Here is a 23,059-nt window from a genome sequence, read left to right as displayed (position 1 = left end):
CTGCAAGACACACACACACAAACCCAACCAAAAAACCAAACACACACAACCAACAACAACAAAAAACAAAAACCAACACACGTGTTAATTCTGCATCAAGTTGTCATGCTATGGCTCTATTCAGCTGAGACTCAGCTTTTTGCACATCTAAGAAATACCAGATACATATATTCTGAAGGTCTGAGCTCTCCAGTGCTACTGTAAAAGAAAGTAGTATGCCACCCAGCCCACCAGAGAAATGCAGAAATTAGGAGAAACCAAGCCTTGGAAGAAAAACATTCTCTTTCAACACAGACTTCACCCATCCTCTGAAGCTGCTAGGTCAGTTACTGAATTAAAGACACCAAGGGATTCAATACACAGTTTGAAAGATGCAGGCAATTCCAGAGCAAGAGGAATCTCTACTTGTTTCCACCTTTTACACCAACAAAGCTTTTCACTGATGCCAAGGAATGTGATCCATTTAAGACGACTGATGGGAACTCCCATCCCACATTTCCCACTCCCTCTGATGACAGCAGCAGGGCTCTGGGGCCATGTGACAAACCAGATGAGGGAACTCTTACAACTTCAGTTTTTCCCAAGCTTCCAGTTTTTCCTTTCTGGTGGAAGATTAATCTTTGACTCAAGGAACACTGTAGTCAAAAACACTACTGCAAGCACAAGGGAGAGCACAATACTATTATTTTCAAAAGCTGCACACTTTTAGATCAGCTTAACCCAAAAGTCCTCTCCCTCTAGTTTTCCTTCAGGTGCAGACAGCAACACAACACTGAAACTGGCCATCACCATCACAGCAACTGCAAACAATTATCACATTAGTACATTTCTCAACAAAACAACCAACTTTTGCCACCATTTTACTGCTCCTGAACTTTACCACTTGTGATGACTGGAAAAACTCTTCAAACTTCTGGCCTTGATAACTGAAACATTTTATAACCACTTCCTTTTGTTCATGTGATCTGCATCTCTTCTCCCATCCCATTACCTACTTGCCTCCGTACCAACTGTACTTGAGCAAAAATCTGATGCACTTTTCAGCATTCTTCTACAGTTACACCAAGCCAAACTTCTGTTTTCTTCCTGCATATCAGGCTTTCCAGTTCTCCTAGTAACTGCAGTACTTCTCTACACCTTCTATAACCCAAATAAACATCCTGACTCTAGATGACCAGAATCAAACAACATTTGAGATGAACACCTAGTTTAATGACAAAACACTTCCATAAAACTACTGAAAATAATATGCCTAAATTATACCCTAAGATCCAAATATTCCAGGCTATTATAATAATGATTTAGTTACCCAGATCCCTCTCTTCCTTGCTTTCATGTAGCTCCTATAAGCCCTGACACCTTGGAGCAAAAAACTTGTGAGGTTTCATTCCTTAAATGCAGTATCTTGTACTCTACTACTAAACACTGCATACATTTCCTACTCCAATCTGCTGCAATATTCCAGTTCTCCTCTACATTAATAATGCATCTTTTCTGTGTTGCCAACTAATTCCATTAGCACTCTTCTCCTAATACCTAGAATAAGGCCACTGATGTTTTTACTGGAGATGAAGGAAGACTGATCTGTAAGTAATTTCACCAGCAGAGTGAAGGGTCAGCAATTTCCAGCACAGCTCACTTCCATCTCCTCGCTTGCCTACACAACTCAGAATTCATTGCAACAGTATTGGTCTTGTCTAAGAGCTTCATACAGGGGTCTTCACCAACTCCGGAATTGTTGATAGGATATGCTTTCATTTTTTTCCCCCTAATGAAGTATGTAACAGCAGTCTTACCAAAAATGTTAGGTTCATCTAGCAAGGGTATTTCCCTAAAAAAACCAAATGTTTTGCATGTCTGTTTCTTTTAAAAATTTTGTCATTCCTTTAAAGCTTGTTTTCAATCTTTCCCTACCACTGGGGTGAGAACAAAGACTGCTGATATGTTTTTCACACTACCTAAAATATCACATTTGCTATTCTTCACCCATACGGCAATAGCCCTGACATGACAGATTTATTACAAAAAACCCCCAAAACTATTAAGCATACATCTGCACAAAAACTCCGAGCTTTACACCCACCTAGGATGCAGTAATCTCATGTGCATCACTAGCCAATCTGCCTTATGCTTCTAATGAAGGGGAAAAGATACTTATGTAAGCCTTCAGTGCTGTAACAAGACCGCCATAATCCTTGACTACACTGGTGAGATGCTCTCACTGTTTACTTAAATGGCTAAAGAAAGTTTTCCTACTAGCTTTAATTCTTTAACTTCTTCTGCAAGACTGATTTTTTAATTGTCGTTCAAAAGACATTAACCATCTTTGCTACCCAGTACCTCTCTTCATAGTGTCATTCATGTGCAGAGACATTTCCTCCTTCCTCGGCTGGCATGCTAATTCCAGACTAAAGTTGTAGTTTTGACTGCAGATCCAAAGTTTATCTCTGACTTAGGTTTCTCTCTCTCATGTCCATAATTTCTTTAGCTCCGCTGAGTTTACCAATTAGCTTGTGTTTAAAAAAGCTGTGAAATTAAGGCCCTCATAGACCATGAACCTGCATGTTTAAAGCAAGCTGTTCTGTACAAGAACCATGCAAGGAGTGTAAATAAGATACTGCCTTTTGTAACTGGTCTTTGCTCTCTTCCCCAGTCATCTACAAATACCCACATGACTAATCAGACAGGTTACCTAGATCTGTACCATGTCTAAGGCAAAGGCAACAAGACTGCAGAGTATCTCTGAGGTCTTTTAGAACCTTTTTTCTAGATATGGAATTTGAAATTTTCTTCACAGTAACAAATCCTGCAGTAATTTGCAGAAAGAAACAGTAAGATTTATCCATGTCTGTAACAGACCTCTACATTTCCCTTAAAAGAAGAGTTAATAGTTCTTTCCCAAAGTAATTTTGATCCAAGTAATTCCTCTAGCCAAGCCTCAACCTCCTTCCTTAGTTGAGTGCAGAGGTTCCCAGACTTGTGGACTTTTTACTGGGGGCATGCAAACCACCTGAAAGTTTCAAATAAGTGGAAGCTCCTCCCACTTCTGCCTTTACCTCATGATTCTGAGAAATATTTTCAAAGAAAGAGCTGCTTACAAAATTCAGTCCAGTCAGCTGATTAGCATCACACACTAGGTTCAGCCACACTAGCTGAGGCTGCACACCTCAGCAATTTTATTGCTTGAGAGAATCCAAGAACCCACTAGCGCTGGAACTTGTTTCTTTCATGGGCTACAGCGATGCAGGGGGAGATTCTGCTGCCCAAGGCAAGGACAATGGACACAGACACGGGGGTTTGCTTTGGAAGGCAATCCTCCTTCATCAGTACCTCATAACCTTGAGCTTCTGTTACTTCGAGCAAACTATATTTGAGAACCCCTAGATTCCCGCATCAACAACCAATTCTGCTCCATCCCTGCATTTCCTTGTTTCTGAACAGCCTCAAGTCATTAGTCATCTTCCACCTACACAGACAGAGCCTTTTCAACAACACAGCACTGCTCAAGTGACTATTACAGCCCTCAGTCTGCCCTCCTTTCACATACTTTCATGCATTCTTTTAGCCTCTACTATAACCATTTCCCTCATCATTGGTTTGCCTATACAGAGAAGCAATACCCTGCAGTCTTCCCTCAACATTTCTCTAAACAAAGTTCTGATCAGCTGTGCCAGACTCCATTCCACAAATGCTGGTGTATCAGATGCTGGGGTTGTTCAGCTTGGAAAAGAGAAGGCTCTGGCGAGACCTTAGAGAACCTTCCAGTACCTAAAGAGGGCTTATAAGAAAGACAGGGCCAGAGTTTTTAGTAGTGTCTGCAGCAATAGGACAAGGGGGAATGGTTTTAAACTGAAACAGGGGAGATTTAGGTCAGATACTAGGAAGAAATTCTTTATTGTGAGGGCGGTGAGACACTGGCACAGGCTGCTCAGAGCAGCTGTGGGTGCCCCTTCCCTGGCAGCACTCAAGGTCAAGTTAGACCGGGCTGGGAGCAACCTGGTCTAGTGGGAGGTGTCCCTGCCCATGCCAGGGGGGTTGGAACTAGACAGCCTTTAAAATCCCTTTTAACCCAAACCATTCTATGACTCCGTGATCCTCACAAGCGTCAGGGGCAAGCTTCTACATGCGAAGCCCTGGGAACAAGAGTATGATCTAGGCCAAGGACTTTCATTCAAACTAGTGAATACAGCTGGCTGGAACAGCTTGCCGGCTTGTTTCTAGCAGGGTCACAACAGCCATTCACTTGGTTGAGTCACACCAGCCTATGCCTTACCTGTGCTGTGATCTTTGCTGTAGCAGCTGCTGCAGCGACAGCTGCTGCTGGAGGTAGTCCTCCTGGCGTAGCAGGTGTCAGGAGAGGCATCGGAGGAGTCACAGCTTTACCAACTCGGAGATATTGACCTCCAAGGTCAAAGAGGTTCATAGAGGAAACAGCATCTTGAGAAGATTGTGCTTTCTCATATTCTGCAATGAGAAAAAGTACCATTTACAAATGATCCTTTTTACTCTTCAACATAACTGCCCTCTCATCACGCAATTTTGATTTGTATTTGCAGAAACTGACTGCTTAAGAGTTCCAATAAGATCCTCAGCGCTTGGCTCAGTCATCTCACCCCTCTGATCACACAAGCATTGTTGAGAACACTCAGCATAGCAAGATCGCTCAACCTACTTGGCAGTGAGTAAAAATATCTGGCTATTAATTATATTTCTAAGTTCAGGCATAGATCTGCTCCAAATTTATTTCTATCCCATTGCTTAATACAATTCTTCCACTAGAGAGGATAAAACCTTAAAAAAAAAAAAAAATGAGGAGACTCCCAACCACTCTCCCTACCCCACATCAAACACCAAACAGCCATTTTACCAATGAAACCATAGCCTTTGTGTTTTCCTGTTGTGGGATCCCTGGCTAGCGTGCAGGATTTGATCTTCCCAAAGGCCTCAAACACACTCTTGATGTCATCATCTGAAAGGTCCTGGTGAACAGATGCCACATAGATGCGGTTGAAAGCCCGTGCCTCTTCTGCTAGCTGGTCTATAATTGGTTGTGCCTGACCTATATTACTAGGTCTCCCAACCTGCAAAGAGAAAAAGCAAACAGTCCATTAAGCATTCTGAAGAGCAGCAGGGTGACTCACCAAGAGTTACAGCAGACAAGCACTCAGCCACTTGCCTCCCTTTTCAAACCAGGTAATACCTCGTAAGGCCATAATTAGCAAAGCACAACAGTTGACTCTGCTTCGGGGAACAGCTGACCTGTACTATGGGGGATTACCGAGAGCTGGGACAGACTCTGCTGCCTCCTCCACCATATTTCCCCCATTTATGCTCCCTGACCTGCCAAAGGCCAACTTCCAGGAACTGATAACAAGTCTGAAAGCAAAACACAAAGCTTCTATACCCTTCTTTCAAAGGCTCCTAAAACCCTCTTCGAAATCTGGTGCTGCAGATATGCAGAGATAGAAACGCAAAACATAGAACACTTTGCAGAAAATGCTCGTTTCCCCCCATAACCCCTAAATTTCACCTTTGCAAGACCCCCTCTTACTGCCTGGAAAAAACACAGCTACAATCCTTTGTTCCTTTCCGTTTATGCAGAATGCATCCTTTTTGTATCGCAAGGGTGGACCCTTACTTGATACTTGAAGTCCCTCGCACTACTGACAGGCACAACAGAAGTTCAATGCTACCTATCTACCACCCCCATAGGTACAATATAAGGCGGCAGCAATAAAATATCAAGAATCACCTTTGTTTTGTCCTCAAGAGACTTCCATTCTATGTGTGGGTGGAAAAAACAGCTAGCTTACTAGCTTACAGTACGATGTGGAGCACTTCTAGGCATACACCCATTATTCACAGCAAAGAGGACTAGGAATTTTCAGAGCATGCCTACTACTCACCTTTATATTTCTTCCCCCCAGCATGACAGAATTCATCTGCTCCAAGGCCAACTGAGCAGCTTCGGGTACCTCATATTCCACAAAAGCAAAACCCTAGAACAGAAGGATATGCTTGTCGAATCACAGCAGCTGTATCTTGTCTCAAATTTAGTGCTAAGCTAACGAAGCCAAGATTCCTACTGTCACAGCCTGAGATGTTTCCTTAAAGCAGCTTTTATTCAAGCAGAAAATTGCATGCAGAAGCACCGACCCAAGGCTACCTGTGCTTCCAGAGCCTCTCGTAGTTAGAGGTCTAACTGCATGCAGGACTGCCAGCTGTTTGGCATCATTTGTGCCTACTACCCCCATGCACATCTGGCCCCACTACAGCATCCTGCAAAGTAGAGCAGGCAGCTACAAACATTTATCTTGAAGCGCTAAAAGCAGCCTTCTCTCTACAATGGTAAAGGCTCCTTCCTCTCCTGGGTTTATTTAGGAAGGCCTCGGAGAGAAGAAAAACCCCATCCATCACTCAATAGCCATTAACCAACCTTGTGTTTCATTGTAACAGAGTCCCAGGACATATCAATGCTTTTTATAGGTCCAAATGGGGCAAAGGCCTGGCGAATGGTGTCTTCTCCCAGTTCGTAGTATATAGAGCCCACATACACACGACACATGATGGCCAGGGCGCGCTGCCTCTGAGCTGCCATCTGTATTGGAAAGAAGAACTGGCTGGTTAGATGACAGGGTGGTCATGGATGTCAGGACCTCTTTCCCTTCCTCCTTCCCTCCCAGGAGCTATGACCCAACAGCAGGTAGCTCCTCACTGGGCTGCAGCACAGCCTGGCACACGTAGTAATAAAGAAGTATTTTCCTGCTCAATGCACAGACTGCTGGAGCGGATAAGCAGTACAGCTCACTCCCAGGGGCAGTCAAATCTTTGATGGGGTCTGCCACCTCAGGAGCCTTAACTCCAAACCCACTGATAAGGTCTAACCCTCCCCAGCCTGATCACATCTCCAGCAACACTTGCAGGAGGAGGAAATAACTTCATTCTAGGACAGCTTCCCCCTCCAGGCAGCAAAGGTCTCAATTCTAGACACTATTAGCAATCCCTCCCGTTCCCTCCCGCAAGGGACAGCAAGAGATCCAATATTGGGCACCACCTAATTGCTCCCTCCCCCCCACCCCATCCTCCCAGGCAGCAAAGTATATGGAATTGGGTACCTCCTCCCCACTCCCTCAAGCATCACACACCACCTCCTCCCCCCGCCCCTGCCCCAGGCAGGATGAGATCCAGTACTAGGCACCACTTCCACCACACAGTTCAAAAGCAAAGCAAAAAAAATTAAATGGTTAAACAAAACTTCTTTGTTAAGTGTGTGGTGCTAGTACTTATCACTGCCTGTTGTTACTGGCTCAGATAGTGGTGCAGCCCCCAAAGACTCCGCCCTTATCAGTTTCGGTGCAGAGAAGGTCTCTGTGCTATTTTCTCCTAAGTATGCCTGAAAACCTGTTTGCAAGACAAATCCAGAAATTTCTTACAGCAGGTATCCAAAAAAGCAGTATATCCTTCAATTATTTTTCACCCTTATTGCAATTCTAAATTGCTACTACTAATGAACAATTATTCTAGGAAGATGCTGCCTACAAAACAAAACAAAACAAAAAAATCACAGGTTTGGCCAGCATATCCTAGCAGCACGTCTTGGGACCAAGGCAGAAATTAGGTCTCTGTAGAGGCAGCTCCCTATGATCAGCAAGACTGAATTACAGTGCGTTGGAGATATGCACGGGGCTTCATTCCTGTTCTGCCTGGAACAGATGGAACAAATGTAAAGCAGTAAGGGCTACGGACTGGACTGTTGCAGAGTAGGCAAATGCAGCGTTAAGCTTGATGCCTCTCTCACTTCCCAGCACCACAGTGCTGGGCACCAAAGCAGGGAGCTCTGAACAACCACCTCTTCCCCACCACCACTGTTTAAGAGGGTCTTTAACTGAGGCCTTTACAAGAGGCCTACTTTCAGAATGCTGTAACAAGCACGAGCACAATGAGCTCTGACGTGTCTGGGGATGCTCAACTCAGACGGTAAAACAGAAGGGACAGCATTTTATCTGTGATAGTCACAGAATCACAGACACAAACTGTACCTGAAGAAATCCTTCTCCCTCATAGTACCTGTAGGTAATTGACATTGACCATAGGAGGAAACAAACTGTAAAGATTCAACTCCTATTATTCAATACAGCAGGGATACTATAAACAGGAATGGTTCTCACCCCATACTGCTGCTCCTGAAGTGATATTAAGCTTGCCTCTTGACTGGGTTTAAGTATTTCACACAGTTAAAAACAAGCTGTTTTTCAATTTACTCTGCAATGCTGTGACTAGGAGGACTATGGCACGTGTACACGCAGGACAGCTGATGTGTTGTCTCCCAGGTTCTCCAACACATTCCCAGCTTTGGTGCAGGAAAGCCAGTGATCAGTAGCCCCTCACTCTGTGTAGTGTGTCCATTTACAGGTTCAGAGCCATCACCATTCTAACCCCAAGTGTCTGAGTGAAGTGCCTCACCCATGGTGCCACAGACCGTGATAAAAATTTAAAGCGTTTTACGAGGAGTGCTTCTTGACAAGACACCGCAGTCTCGCACAGGCAGAGGGACTTTTCACCTTCTGAAGGGTCAATATATTGTCCTGGTTTTGGCTGGGATAGAGTTAATGAAGAGGACATTCTCTTCTTTTCAGTTATCAATGCAACAGGTGCAAGAAAAATGTCATTTGTCCTCTCCTATGGCAGAAACCTTTACAGGAGGAAATCGACATCTTACCCTGCTGCAGAGATCCTAACAAAATAGGTCAGGTGGAGTTAGGAGGACTCTGTTACATCAGCAACATATTAGAAATCTGGACCTACAAAAGGCAGAACTGAGGTGGACCATGATGACTACAGGCACATGTGGATCGCTAACAGGAATTGGTAGCATCACGTTACGGGAATGATGCAACGTACACCTGTGAACTAAGCAGATGACAGCATCAAAAACTCATGACTAGAAATCTCACTGTTTTCACTAGCTACACTAAGCAGATTTTACTGGCCACTGGCCCTCTTTCTCCGCCTATAAAATGGAGTTTAAATTATCTGCAACCTTCATAAAGGCAGCAGCTAATAGTTGGACCTACGTAATGTTTAGCTGTTAAGTGCTTATGAAAAGTACTTTAAGGACAAGCCAAATCATCATTTTGGGAGTGCTCCTTTAAACAAAGGAGGTGATGCAAAAACATCACTACTAGCTTCAATTTTAATATGATGCCAGGAAATTGTGCTCATCTTGCTGAAATGACATAGAAATCTTGTGCTGTAATACTTGGAGGATTAAGTAGACAGGAAGCTTTAATCTTGGGCACTAAGATACTGCAATAGGAAGTTCAGGCTGCACTTCCTTCACGCAGGAACTGATGAATCTTGTCAACAGGAAAAAAAAAAAAAGTGTTGGACAGCGGTCTGTTTGCATTTTCTACATTCCTGGTGAGCTTTGGGATAAAGCATTTGCCGAGGACAGGGTATCCTAGCTACATGGAACTGTACCACAGTCGAACGATTCAGTGCGGACTCCTGCTCCTAGGTTCTGTCCCATCGGCAGTAGTCTCTGACTCCCTAGAGGGAGGAATGTCTTGGGAAAAGGATTCACAATACTGACCATGCCCTTGAGGCTGAAGAGAAATTAAACATTTCCAGTTACATTATCAGTATGTGTTTTTCATCTGTTGCCCAGCTGTGAATGAGCCAAAAAAAGTTAAGCAAAACTGATGGAGTGATGCTATCCAAGTAAGCATCTACATTAATTGGTAGAAGTTCCTTGGGCATGAGGGCTCAAAAACCAGCTATGCCAAATTCACATCGAGATGTATGCTTCTATTCCATTCCAAACATATATCCCCATAAAATTTATTTTGGCTCCCTTGCTGACACACTACCTACAGTGGCAGTGTTAAGGGAGGAAAAATGGGTGATTTTAGTTTTAGTATCTTTCATTTTGGAGTACAAGCCTCCAGTTGGATTTTACACCAAGCAGAAACATTACATTCCAGCAAGATGGAAACATATTTACAAATTTGCAAAATAATTTACAAATGAACCTTTGCATGCAGAGTGGAGCTATAGGACACTTTCTGCAGTGGCCGTTGTCCAACACGTCTAGGAGAAAGGAGGGGATGCATAATCCCAGGTAATTAAGCTCTCTGGTGTCTTGATTAGAAATTCCAGCACTAAAGGACTGCACAGGTTCTCTGAATAGTCCTGCAGTTTTGTTAACTTCCATCCTGCTTTTACTTTACTTGAAACATGCCATATTCACCTAGTCTGGAAACATGCACAGTAAAGAGCAGTTACATCTGGGCTACAACATGTTCTGCAAACCTATAGTGCCCCAGTCCTCCCCAGCACCTTAGCTGCCAGGTCTCTAGTGCTGAGAGTTTGTTTCATAAGAAATTGCCCATTTGTGAGTTACCTTGGCAGTTAGTTTTAGGTCAGGACCTCAGAACTGTAGCATCCCTAGAAATGCAGCTCCCACAATTTCACAGGTGTGTTCAGAACTGTTCGAAATCTAAAGCTTTCTTTGCCAACTGACTCCAGGACCCCGACTGCCAGTGTCACAGCAGACTGCACCCAGCCTAGGGTCTTCCTCTGGGGAGTTTACACTTTGCCTCTGCTTGTTGTGCTTGTCCATAACAGGTGGGTATGTGGGAGGGTTGTGCTGGGTTGAATTAAGAGCATTGTATTACCACTACATACTTCCCCACTCTAGGCCCTGACTAAGACAAAGTGCCCAAGAAGAAGTGAATATGTCTATTGACCGATTGTAAAGGTGAGAGAGGATCTCCAAAGCCCATTGTCACTGCTGCCATCTGAAAGACAGTAAAGACAGAGTTCAGTCTGTTGGAGCTGAGCATACTACGGCTGTTTGTAAAAACTCAAGCAGAGCGGCGGCACAGGGAACCTGCGAGAGAGGCCTCTCCTTCCTTGCCCCTCACTGCCTGGTCCCAAGGACTGTCCAGCGCTGGGACCCTGCAGATTCCAGTCCCACCAGGCCAGGGTGGAGTTGTGCTGCTGCCACTGCCTCAGGAAGCAGGGTCTTCTCCCAGGGGGGGGGGACTCAAGGCAATAGTAACCTCTGCAACCACTGTCGTTGATTCACCCCCAGCATTTAAAAAGGAGCCCCTCAACTAGATCAGACACTTAGAAACACGCACAGCCCTGAAAGGCCAGAGCTGCCTAATGTGGCAAGCACATCCACAGTGATTTTTCATTAAAAAAAAAATAATCCAAAAGCCATTATTTTGAGTTTCCTAACTTTGACTAGAAGGCAGTGAGATATGTTCAAGAAACCTTTGAAGAAAGGGAGATATTTAAATACCACTTAAGAGTTCTCCCAGTACATAGGCATTCCAGCATTAGCAGGAATAGCCAACGGAGCTTCTCTGAAATCAAGAGCACCTGGGTGAAGGGGAGGGAAATGGGGTAGCACTGTCAATAACAGGAGAGACTGGCACCCTCCCCTCAAGCAGAAGAGATGGTGAAAGGTTCCCACTAACCCTAGACGCCACCTTAAATGTAAGTTGAAAGTGAAACCCACAGCAAATTCTTTGGCTTCTGGCCTTTCAAGAAGCATCTGGCCAGCCAACAGGAGACAAACTTAAAAATTTGCTCTTTGAATAAGTGAAATTGGGGGGGCAATTTGTGCAGGGGAGCAAAGGGGGTTTCTTTAGTGAGCTGAAGACAGCATATTTCGATTTCACTGTGGAAACATAAGCACATGAACCTAGCTCCAGGCAGGCCTCAGGGCTGTGCTCTGATTCTAAGTGCAAAAAGAACTCCACCTTGTGCGAGAGAGTAAGACACAGAAGGAGCATCTCAGAGGGCCTCTCACCTGAAGGTTGGTGAGCTGCTGTTGCTGGTGGGCGATGGTTTGCTTCACCAGCACACTCTTGATACTCTGCTCCATCGCATACTTCTTTGCCTGGAAAGAAATACCAAATCTGTAGTCACAGGACAATACCACAGAGCAGGGAACGAAGTTTGATTTTACACCACAGGTCCCCAGAACCACACAACTGGCTGCCAGTGGAACTTCTCGGCGCTCCAGCCCTAAGCACTAAGGCACTGTACATTAGCCAGCGGCCAACAGCTTACTAACATCTTGGTCTGCGTCTCGGAGTCGTGAGCCCTGAAACACAGCATAATGCTTGAGCAAAGGATTGGATGGACTCAATCTGCAGCAGGCGCAATGTTAGGAAAGCAGCATGCACTAGACACTTAGCATTTTCCCCTCTTCCGCCCTCTGCCCCTTAGATCCCACCATAGCACCTTACCTGCTGGGATGAGGGCAGGACAGATAGCCTCCTTCAAGTCCTTTCCACTCAGAGAACATCTGGACAAAGAGTTTCTACAAAAGGGAAGGGCCTCCAAATCCCCACGTCCAGTCCCTTGACTGGGCACTCCCCCTCTCTTTTCTTATCACATCTGGCCTATTCTATTTTGGAAGGTCCACTGCTATTGCTCACTAAAATGCTCCAGCTCTCCTTTTCTGGTTCCTAGCCTGCAGACACAAGACTGACTTGTCTTTTTCTTTCAGTCTTCTACAAATTTGACAAAGCCTGGGCTTTACACCCAGTGGTGTTGACGTGGAGGCTCTTTGCCAAGGGAAGCCTAACACCCACATATGTGCCTATTCCCAGGGGACGGTACAAACACATTCAGCCAACCCCTCAGGCACCTGCTTTCCATGGCTGTACGTGTTTGGGAGGTGCCAGGGAACGGTAGGCTCTAAATCGTGGATTTGAGACGTGTGCTTCGGAAACCTGGAAACGGACAAGGGGATTTACATCTGTCAGCTATGGAGAAGCCAGAGGAAACGAGGCCGTTTCACACTGTGAGCCAAACAACACACACACAAGCAGCTTCAACATTATGGGAACATTCACACGAAGCCTACCTAGAACAATACTTTACTTGCCTCACCAGAGCACAGAAGACACCTAGCCCACAGTTCCCAGACTCCCTGGTTTTGTTTTGTTTCCCCTCTCTTCCCAACTCTGCTCTCCTCTCAGTAAGCCAGGCATCACTCACTCCCATGAGGAAAGTGGGCAAGAAGTCAGCAGTAACCTCCCCAACAGCTGTATAAAACAGGACCAACAACCAGAAATCAGAGCTGGACTGAAATTTTATCTAGATTAAAACAGGTTGGCTCAAATGGGTTGAAAATACTTGCTATGGGGTCTCTTTAAGATGGGAAAGAGCATAAGGGAAAAATAGAGATATTTCATGATGTGTTTTTGTGTGGATAGAATAGAAGACCAGCTGGAGCATATCAGAAACCTATTCCTTGTGGAGTACAGGCTGCTCCTCACAGAACTTTGTGGCAGTTGCATATTGTCTTAGAATTACAATGTGATCTTAAGATGTTATTTACTTATGATTTTGATTACTTTTTTTATTATTAAAAACATTCTCCCCACCCCAACAGGAAATTCCACATCATGCTCCTCAAAACGCATCTATAAACTCTAAACCAAAACAAATAATTCTTGAGTACAAATTTGGAAGTGTGAATCCACACACAGCATAGCCATCACCCCATACATATCCTTGGTAGGCGAGTTCCCTTTTAAAACATCAGTAAGAGATGCTCATTAAAAAAAAAAAAACAAAACAAAACAAAAAAAACCAACAAGAAGTCAAAAAACCCCAAACAAACAAACAAACAAGAGTTCTAAGAAGCAAATTCACATCATGTTTACTCACTTTCTGGAGAGCTTCCTGCTGTTCTGGTGTGAGGGGAGGAAGCCCCAGCTTAGCTGCCGTGCTTTGTCCATTTTCCATCTTAATGGACTCTGTACCCTGAGAAAACAGAAAGTAATAATGAAAAAACTGTTCTTGCAAAAGTGACCAAGTTTTTCATTCCCAGAAACCCAAAGCACTTAATGCCAGAAAGTCATAGGGGCTAAAAAGTCTTCCCAAACCTACTAGTAATTCACAAAAACCTATTAGTATTCTAGCCACTCCCTATGGGAGAGCTATCCCATCAAGTGTACAAACTGATGAACACGTCGGATGCTTAAAGAGTTCCCCAACCACTAGATTTTCAGTTAAAAGAAAATTAAAATCCCCAGTCCTCACTCACATCATTTCCATCCTACCTCTCAACAGTTAAAACTCTGTCAAACATACCCATCTATTTTCTCCTTACATCTCTTCCTATACTGGTTTGTCACCCTTGGTTTCCCCAGTTCTCTTTTTAAAATCTTCTCTGAAATTTTTTCAAATCTCACATATTGTTCCAGTCACTCAGTAACAAAGCAGCATTATTCTCATACTTAGTACAAGATGCACCTACCTGCCCATGCAGATTCCCAAGCCCAACATCAGAATAGGTCTAGAAAAGCTTCTGGGCCACGGAACTGACTTTTTGTGACTTCAGATATACATGTAAGCTAACAGATGTTAGCTGTGTTGTTAGTTGTTTTTTAAACAGTCTAGTGACAACTCTACCTCATGCTCACATTTTACATCCAAGTTCATTCCTGTAAAAAAACTTGTCAATTATTCCTACCACATTAAGTAACAACAGGTTTATCTAAGGTATACTTATCAACCTGGTTTTGGTTAAAGTGATTCAGCAGCTTATGTCTTTCTGGTAAGCATCCACCAATTTGTATCCTCAGGGTATTACTCTTTGGCATCCCAGAAGTACCATCACGTAATTTCCAACCAAAGTAAGAGTTCATCATTACAAACCTATTAACAGATGTCTCAGTTCTCCAGTTACAGGGAAAAAAAAATGTAAGCACTCTGTAATAAGCACAGTATAGAAAAAAGGAACAGACTCATTCACATGGCAAAACAAAACCAGCTCTCCTGGCATAGGAACAAAGCTGTCACTTGGAAAAGATCTAATATCAAAGTAATTGGCATTTTAGCAGAAGGAACAATGAGTATTCCCACTCATTTGGTTCCCATTCATTCAGAGCAATCACTTGCTCATGGCACTCATGGTACTGGCTAACAAGTTAAGGCTTTTCCTATGGACATACATGTCTCTGAGAGACCACTGATCTCCTCCTCCAGAAAAAAAAGATCTTATGAATCTAATACCAAAATGCAAAACCGCAAAAAGCTGGTTTTTGGCTGCCTCCAAAGTCTCAGAGAGAAAAACATGTCTTTCGGAAGCAAAAGATGCTGCATCATGGCTGCACACAAATTGCATGTTTCATTGCATTTTCTTTATTCCACCATAAGGCAAAGGGGAACACCCACTGGTAAAGAGATGAGCTGATGATGATGATTTAGGTAAAAGTACACACACATTTCCAGGAGATCCATACACTGTACACCTTACAGCCCCAGAGAACACCAGCCCAGTTCCTGCACTGTGTTTACTGCAATACTACTCAATAGACAACAGACTGGTCACTCATTTCCTCCAGAATCACAAGTTCCCTGACAACCCAATTTTAACTTACAGTATTTTAGTATTTTTTCCACATATCAATAATGTAGACTGTTCTGTTTACGATGAGGAAAAATGCAAAACAGTTAAGATACTTTAATCACATGAATTCTATCCACAGTAAATGACAGATACCACCCAAGTATAAATGAAGCTCCAGCGCATTCACATGGCATTCTCAATTTAGAATAATAATAAAGATTTAAAAAATTACTATGGAAGTAACAGAAATTGCATGGTTCATGAAGCAGCAGAGGAGAAAAGCAGCAACATGTCAGAAGGCACCCTGGCCCAGGCCCAAGGTAACCACCCTCAAGTCCTCCCACTAAAACGGAGCGGAATGCAGAGCACAAGAGCCCCCGAATTCAATGCCTCCTAAATACCTGCTTTATCTATAGTATTTGCTAGCTCTAGCTGTAAGAACAGAAGCTTCAATGGGACAGCCCTTCCGCACTAAGAACATTAAGTACCTATGAGGAAGGCTGCAATCCCCAGCTGTATCTGCTGGGTCTGCTTTTGCTGCCTATAGACTGGATGCAGGACCGTGACATTACGTGGGGTTCTGCACAACAAGCCTCCCCAGCTGACACCCCTCCAAGCTGTTACAGAGGGACTCCACACCTACTTTCCCCTTGAGGCAGGGCTGCCATGAATCCATTCCTCCAGCTGATTCAGGAGAGGATTGATGCTAAATGCTGCTTAGTCAGCTCATTAACCAAATTTCTTACTTTACTCACTGGGGTGACATTCCTTTTAAGCAGATAAACCTTAATTAGTGCACGCAGGAAAAGGCTACTTTACACCCTGTCACAGTGCACACTATCTTTATTTTCCCCACCATACATGCATTATATGTTCTAACTTAATAAACAACATTTGCCATCACGTTGCCCAGTCATTCTTCATCTTGAGATCCTCTGTCCATTAATTTACCTAAGTGACAGTGACTACTGGACTAGAAGGTTCCTCCCATGAGGTAAACTGTGTTCATCTTCCCAAAAGAATCTTGTCCGTTTCTTGTGAGGATGCACAGCCAGACGGGTCTGATTCACACACTGCACCATGAGGGAACTCTATTTTCCTACCAAATCAGTGTAAGGGAAAAAAAAGGCAACAGCACAACGGTCCCACTGTTTGAACCATCCATCTCACAACCTCACCGCCTTCTTGGCTTAAAGCAGCCTTTGTTGTTTGTCTAAATTCTGCCTGTATCATCCATCAAAAGCAGAACTAATTTCTTCTCTCAATTCAATGTTCACCATCAACCACTTGAAATACCATAATGGACAAATATCTTAATCTGTTCAGTAGACACATAATAGACTGAATAGACATGTCTGTGAGCACTACTGGTTTCAGTATAAAAATCATCATGGGAAAAACCCAAGTTAATAGCTGAAAACAAGATTTTTAACATTCCCTTTACCAGCTGCTAGGTCTCTCCCAGAGTAGCCCACTTGCCTGTATTGGCAACTGCAACTTGCATGCTGCCTCCCACCAAATTACAATGGTTCCTTTGTTCTTTAGTCAGACTATTAAGAGCAAGAAGTGGAGCTCACCTACATTGAAAGTAAAGAAAGCCGCAGGATGAATTTGCTAATGTTCAGAGAGGTAAATCCTAGGTCATTCTTAACTCTATTTTATAGCAACAATTGAGACTTCTGTTTTTGTGCATTCAAGCCTCGAGTTCACCATTTGTGAGCATTTTCTAACATACAGCACATGCAAAATAAACTCTCGTAATGTAAAAACTTGTATTCTACAAGTATCCGAACAGAGTGTTCTAAAGATGGCAGTCACTTCACTAACTTCACTAGTCCCTTCAAATAAAGTTCATGGCTACACTGAACACATGAAGACCTAAGGGGAATAGAAGTGCAACACAAGAAAGCTGACATGAATAAGAACAGAGGTAGCTGGAACTGGTTCATGGCTGCAAACTGGGAGACTCAAGCGCACACTTTTTTTTTAATCAGTAGATCAAAAGCTACCATTGTTTAGTCCACATGCAAACTGAAAACAAGTATCAGGAAAGTGATATAGAATCATTTAGGTTGGAAAAGATCTTTAAGATCATCAAGCCCAACTGTTAACCCAGCACTGCCAAGTCCACCACTAAACTGTGTCCCTAACAGCCACATCTACACGTGTGTATATATATATATATATGTGTGTGTAATGGTGACCTATTTGGTACAGGAAGGCTACATAACCTCCAAGATTCATTTTGATTGTGGAACATTTAAAACAGTTATTAAAAAACCCAAAACATTCTTGTTCTTAACCAACTGGCTAAAAAAAAAAAAATTCAAATCCAGCTCTTCTGGCTCCCCTTCCCACTTGCTTACATCTTATGTATGTTACCATACAGTCAAGTTCAGTGACTTCAGTTTTCTGCAGACGATTAAAAAAGCCCACACCTTTTCCTATTGCTGTTTCCTTTTCCTCTCAGCTTTTAAAAACTGAATTATTCCAATTCAGAAACTATGAGATTTAGGAGAAGAAAAACAGAGTGGAAGGGCTATCAAATTTAACCACTCACAACAAAAAAGCCACTCCGTTGATCATAATCTGTTATGATTCTTAAAAATAAAGACCACTGTATATCTACATTTAATGTAATTTAGACATTTGAGCTCATTAAATGGTATAGTTTCCAAAAAAAGGTTGATAACATCCTATGTCCAGCATGGAGGACAAAATCAAAACTAAGGGTGAGGAAATGATGTAGAAGTGACAAAGAGCATCCCAGATGGCAGACCCAGGCACTGCTGGTTCCAAGCTCTTTCGCACCACACATCCCTCTGGAAAGAAACCACAGAGACACATCTTTGCTGATCCACAGTACAGCTGTAACAAAAAATTATCATCGTGTACCTTTCAACACTGAGAGTTTCTTCAAGGAAGACCACCCTCTGTTACTCCAGTCTATCTAAAGAGCAACAGATTATGTAAAATAATCCCAATCTCCATTGCCATTCAGAGACTATTGCTCTGCTCTTTCCTGGCACCTTAGGATAACACCACTACCAAGAAGAGGCTCAGCACAATTGGTCTGCTATGCAGTAACCTAACAGTACCTGTTGAAAAGCAGGCGCCACTTTATACCAAGGCTGGTGACCTTGAAAACTGCCTTATTTAAACACACTGTAACAGTTAGGAGGGAACAAGGAAAATGGGAGAGAAGCTGACAACAGAAGCAAGAGAACAGGAGCTTCTTTTAAAAGAGAAATAAATAGAAACTGTATACCTGTTGCTATGAGTATTGCTTCTGAACATTGCTTGGCCCTTTAAGGTGGTTTGAACTCCCAGAGTTCACGCACATTCATTGGAAATTTATTACATGCCTGAGAATTTCTCTGAAGTATAAACACACACAAGAGAAAGAAAAACACAGAATCTTGTTTATTTTAGGAACCACAACAAGCAAACAACCCAAAGATTAAGTAATACAGAGGTGGGAAAAGGACTGATGAAGTACCTGGCCAGGATACTCAGTCTAATCCTTGCTCTACCATCTGCATCAGCGCTTGGGAACCTGTATTAATCTGAGTATTTTCATACTACAACACCCCACACCAGTACTGAAGCTGGAAGAAGAATCACCCAAATGCCTCGTCAAAGGCAATGTTTTTCCTTGCACAATAGGTTATTTTTCAGAAAAGGTCCTTCTTTAAGTATATATACCCATTTAAGTATTTTGCCCCTATTTACTCTCCAAGACTTCATGGATTCAGCTGTAAACTCTAACTTTGCAAGCCTTTCTGTGCACAATGACCTTTTACTATTTCTGAATTTCTTTAGCAGCTACTCTTTTCCACCTCCTATAGAATACTTTTTTTCCAAATGGGAACAGCAGTGCAAGTGAGTTATTTCTTCTGTTACTGCCAGCATGCACAGGTAATATACTGCTACAATATAGAGCATGGGGCACATCTGAGTTTTTTTTCCACCGTCCTACAAGATGTGATCTATAGAGAATGAGCAGGGATCAAAACCTTTCGAAACATGTCATTTTTCTAGCATTTCATGACCAAACTGTTTACATGACTGCGTATTTGGCCAGTAATATCTCTCCTGTTCAAATGCAAGGAGATTTTATGATAAATTGCACTAATGTTGTCCACTAGCATAACTTGGTTCTTACAAAGCACCAAATTTATGCAAATCCAACATCTGGAAACATAAGTCTTAAATACATGCACACTAGTAATCTGTGTAGCCTTGAAACAATTCCTCATGATACATTTTTGACGGCATTTGATAGAACTCCCCGCTGGGACAGCTCTGAGAAACAACAAAATCTTATAGATGTTACCTTTATATGCAGCATGCTCTGCATTATCATTTAGCTGTCATGGATAAATGATGCAGAAATCACCTGCACCTCAATTTTCAACTCTCAAAGAAAGAAAACTACAGTTCCTGTCAAGCTACAATACAGTGCTAAAATAAATCAATATGCACATGATCCTTTTTCTCCTTATTACAAACAGGAAAATAAAGACACAAGGAAACATATTCCTCCCAAAAGGGATCACCATTTTCCCTTACAATCATCTCACCTTCTTACTGACAAATCCTCCAGCTAACCGTTCTCCATTTAATGCAGCTATAGACAACACAGTAAGTGCAGTGACAGAGCCTGCATATAATTTCAATGGTCAACCACAAGCTCTCTCCACCATTTGCTCTCAGAAGATAGCCCCCTCTTGCTCTCATTTGACACTGTCAAGCTCCAAAAGGATTTGTCAATGCGAAACATGACTGAAACTCTTGAGATTCCCAACACAGCTTACACCATAGGTCAAAAAAGTTTACTGCCAATAAAAAGTTAAAGAAATCCAAGGGAAGATCAATCATCCCACACCTTGGATGGTGTACTGAGTCTGGCTGAGCCCAGTGCTATGCTTGTACTGGGAGCTAGAAAGGCGGTGATAACACACCAGGGGTTTGACTGCTTCTAAACAGTGCTCACACAGCATCCAGGCTGGCTCTCCACCCAGTAGGCTCTGGGTAGGCAAGATCTTGGGAGGGGGACACAGCCAGGACAGCTGACCCAAAGTGACCAATGGGATATTCCATACCATATGACATCTCTCAGATATAAAAGTTAAGAGAAAGGAGGAGGAAGGAGGGACATTCATTATTTACGATGTTGATCTTCCAGAGCAACCTCTATAGGTACTGAAGCCCTGCTTCCCAAGAAATACTTTAACATCACCTGCTGATGGGAAGAATAACATCTTCTGTCTTCCTTCACTTCCACACATATGACTTTTGCTATTGGCTCATTAAACCATCTTTTCCTTGACCCACAAAAGTTTTTTTTCCATCATATTTTCTCTCCCTCTGTTCTGCTGAGGAGGGGAGTGATAGAGCAGCTTGGTGATCACCTCGCATCCAGCCAAGGTCAACCCACCACAGATGCAATGTAGCATTTATTCAAGGCCAGGCTGGATACAGCTTTGAGCAACCTGGTCCAGTGGAAGATGTCCCTGCCCACAGCAAGGGAGCTGGAACTAGATGCTCTTTAAGACCCTTTCCAACACAAACCGTTCTGTGAATCTATGATGGACTAACCCCTGCAACGGTCCAGGCCAAGGAGTAGCTCTGTTAAGAAGGAACCAGGGGTGCCGGTGGTCAGAAGACTAAATGCAAGCCAACCTGCCTTCCTGCCAGACTGCACTAACAGCAGCACCCTGGGATGCAACAACAGGGACAGAGCCCACAGAGACAGCACTGATCAGCACTCTGCTCAGCACCCACTGATCAACCACAGCAAGTCCAGCAAAGGGCCAGCAAGACTGTGGAGGGGCTGAAGCACTTGCCCTGTAAGGAGAGGCTGAGGGAACTGGATTGTTTAAATAATGCTCTGGATTGCCACAGTACCTTTGATACCATATGCAAAAAGCCTATTAAGCAGCATCCAATAACCATTTCCACAATTAATCCTTTTAGCACCCTTTACAAGGTTGTCATCCTAAGTTAGAAGTCTCACAGACAGGTGGTCCAGAAGCCCCCAAGAGGTGAGGGCAAGGAGGACTGAACATGCAAAGCAAGAACCTACTTGGGCAGACAGGCTACAGGCTGCAGCTCCTCCAAGCCCAAAACACCAAGCTGGGCCAGCAGCCCTTCATCTGTACACTATTTCCCCCCAAAATTACTTCTCAGCTCTGTTTAAAAATTAACTTTCCTGATAAGGAATATTCACAGCAATTCCACCTTAGCCTTGTTAAAACAAAACCACATTAAGTAGACAGATTGCTTCTCCTCCAGAACTGCACAAAACAGCTAAGTGAACTTAATTCTGGTTGACAAAGCTTGCTACTGCTGAAGTCACCAACAGAGAACATGCACCCCCCTCCTACAGGAAAGGACAAATTATCTAACTGAGCTGTGATCTTAAGAATACAAAAAGACAGACAGGCAAGTAATTGCACAAGTATATTCTGTGATGGCAAAAAAGGCTAATGATAGTATTTCTGCACAATCAGAAACACTGTAATGCTTTTATCCTTACAAAAGGAACTGGTGAGACAAATAGAGACGTACTGCATCCATTTTCGGGGTGTATATATATTTCAAAGAATGTTAAAACTGAGTCTGGAAAGAGCATAGGAAAAGCACAGAAGTGGTGCAAAAAAGTTCACAAGACCAAGAAATCAGGTAAATACCAAAACAAGAAGCACTGCATATCATTCTGAAGTACCATCACTGAGGGTGAAGAGGCTACCGTGCACTAAAGGAGCATTTACAATGGATGTGTACCAAGACCAGTGCCTCGAGTTGTGACATACACCACCACTTTCACAGTACTGGTATCAAAAGGGGTGGCAACAAATGTCTAATTATTTAGGTTTCATTAGCAAGATATTAACGATTTAATCCATTATAACAGGTGTTATAACATTTCTAACAATGAAAGGTACCAATCAGGTTACTGAGAAATTTCATCATAATTGCATTAATAATTAACGTATACTTCTGTAAGAATTTTTTATTGTTGCCCATTCTGTCACCACAAGCAGCGCACAAATGGTCCACTGCATGTTACACATGTATCTTGCTTACGGCAGTAGCACAGACACTGTAAACTATTTCAAACATGCAGAAGAGATGTGTTTTAAGAATTACCTCGGATCAAAAGAAAAGTATACGCAGCCTGAAGTAACTTGTACTGGTCCTCATAAGCTTCATGGGGAACTTAATTACTATTCCAGGCTAAGAAAATTTATCCCGTAAATAACACAGCTGAATTTTAGATCTCAAATGCAGATACACAACTACTTTGTGTAACACACAACTTTACAGTTAAAATTAAGAATGGCTAGTTTAACTTCTACAGTTAAAAGTATCTGAGGACCACCTGTTGCTACTAACATCTTCGTTGGAGGTGCCTGCTGCTGCTAACGACCTTCCTGCTGAACAGTGCACATGTGCATTGTTGATGTTCTTCAAAAAAACCTCCAAATTCACACGCAATTAGTAAACTGCAAATAGGTTAATCTGCAAAGTGTTAAGTACTGGAAATACCTGTGCAGGACTGCCCTGCAGTGATTCTGATCACCCTCAATACAGTGGACTCACTACAGAAAACAATCCTCCAGATATTTCAATAAATCGCTGATGTTGCTTGCAGACTATGTGTTCCTTATA

The 23,059-nt window shown here is 42.9% G+C and overlaps 1 protein-coding gene and 1 long non-coding RNA gene across 9 annotated transcripts in view; one reads left to right on the top strand and one right to left on the bottom strand.

Annotated features, from left to right (window-relative positions):
* PUF60 (poly(U) binding splicing factor 60) overlaps positions 1–23,059 on the bottom strand; it is a 32,180-nt gene that overhangs the window by 4,291 nt on the left and 4,830 nt on the right. For 2 of the 8 annotated variants that reach the window (XM_037381284.1, XM_037381286.1), the window contains exons 2-8: positions 13,696–13,791; positions 11,822–11,911; positions 10,749–10,799; positions 6,437–6,598; positions 5,907–5,999; positions 4,868–5,081; positions 4,274–4,464 (exon numbers count right to left, since the gene is read on the bottom strand). In XM_037381284.1, coding sequence (XP_037237181.1) covers positions 4,274–4,464; positions 4,868–5,081; positions 5,907–5,999; positions 6,437–6,598; positions 10,749–10,799; positions 11,822–11,911; positions 13,696–13,791 — 897 coding nt within the window. The other 6 variants (XM_037381282.1, XM_037381283.1, XM_037381289.1 and 3 more) reach the window with 6 other exon arrangements.
* On the top strand, positions 7–22,447 carry LOC119145140. The gene is made up of 2 exons (XR_005103311.1): positions 7–4,034; positions 20,917–22,447. It is a non-coding gene; the product is annotated as an uncharacterized LOC119145140 (long non-coding RNA).

This window comes from Falco rusticolus, chromosome 3 (genome assembly GCF_015220075.1).
Source record: "Falco rusticolus isolate bFalRus1 chromosome 3, bFalRus1.pri, whole genome shotgun sequence".
Lineage (NCBI taxonomy): Eukaryota > Metazoa > Chordata > Aves > Falconiformes > Falconidae > Falco > Falco rusticolus.
This window is presented reverse-complemented; position numbering and strand designations above follow the sequence as displayed.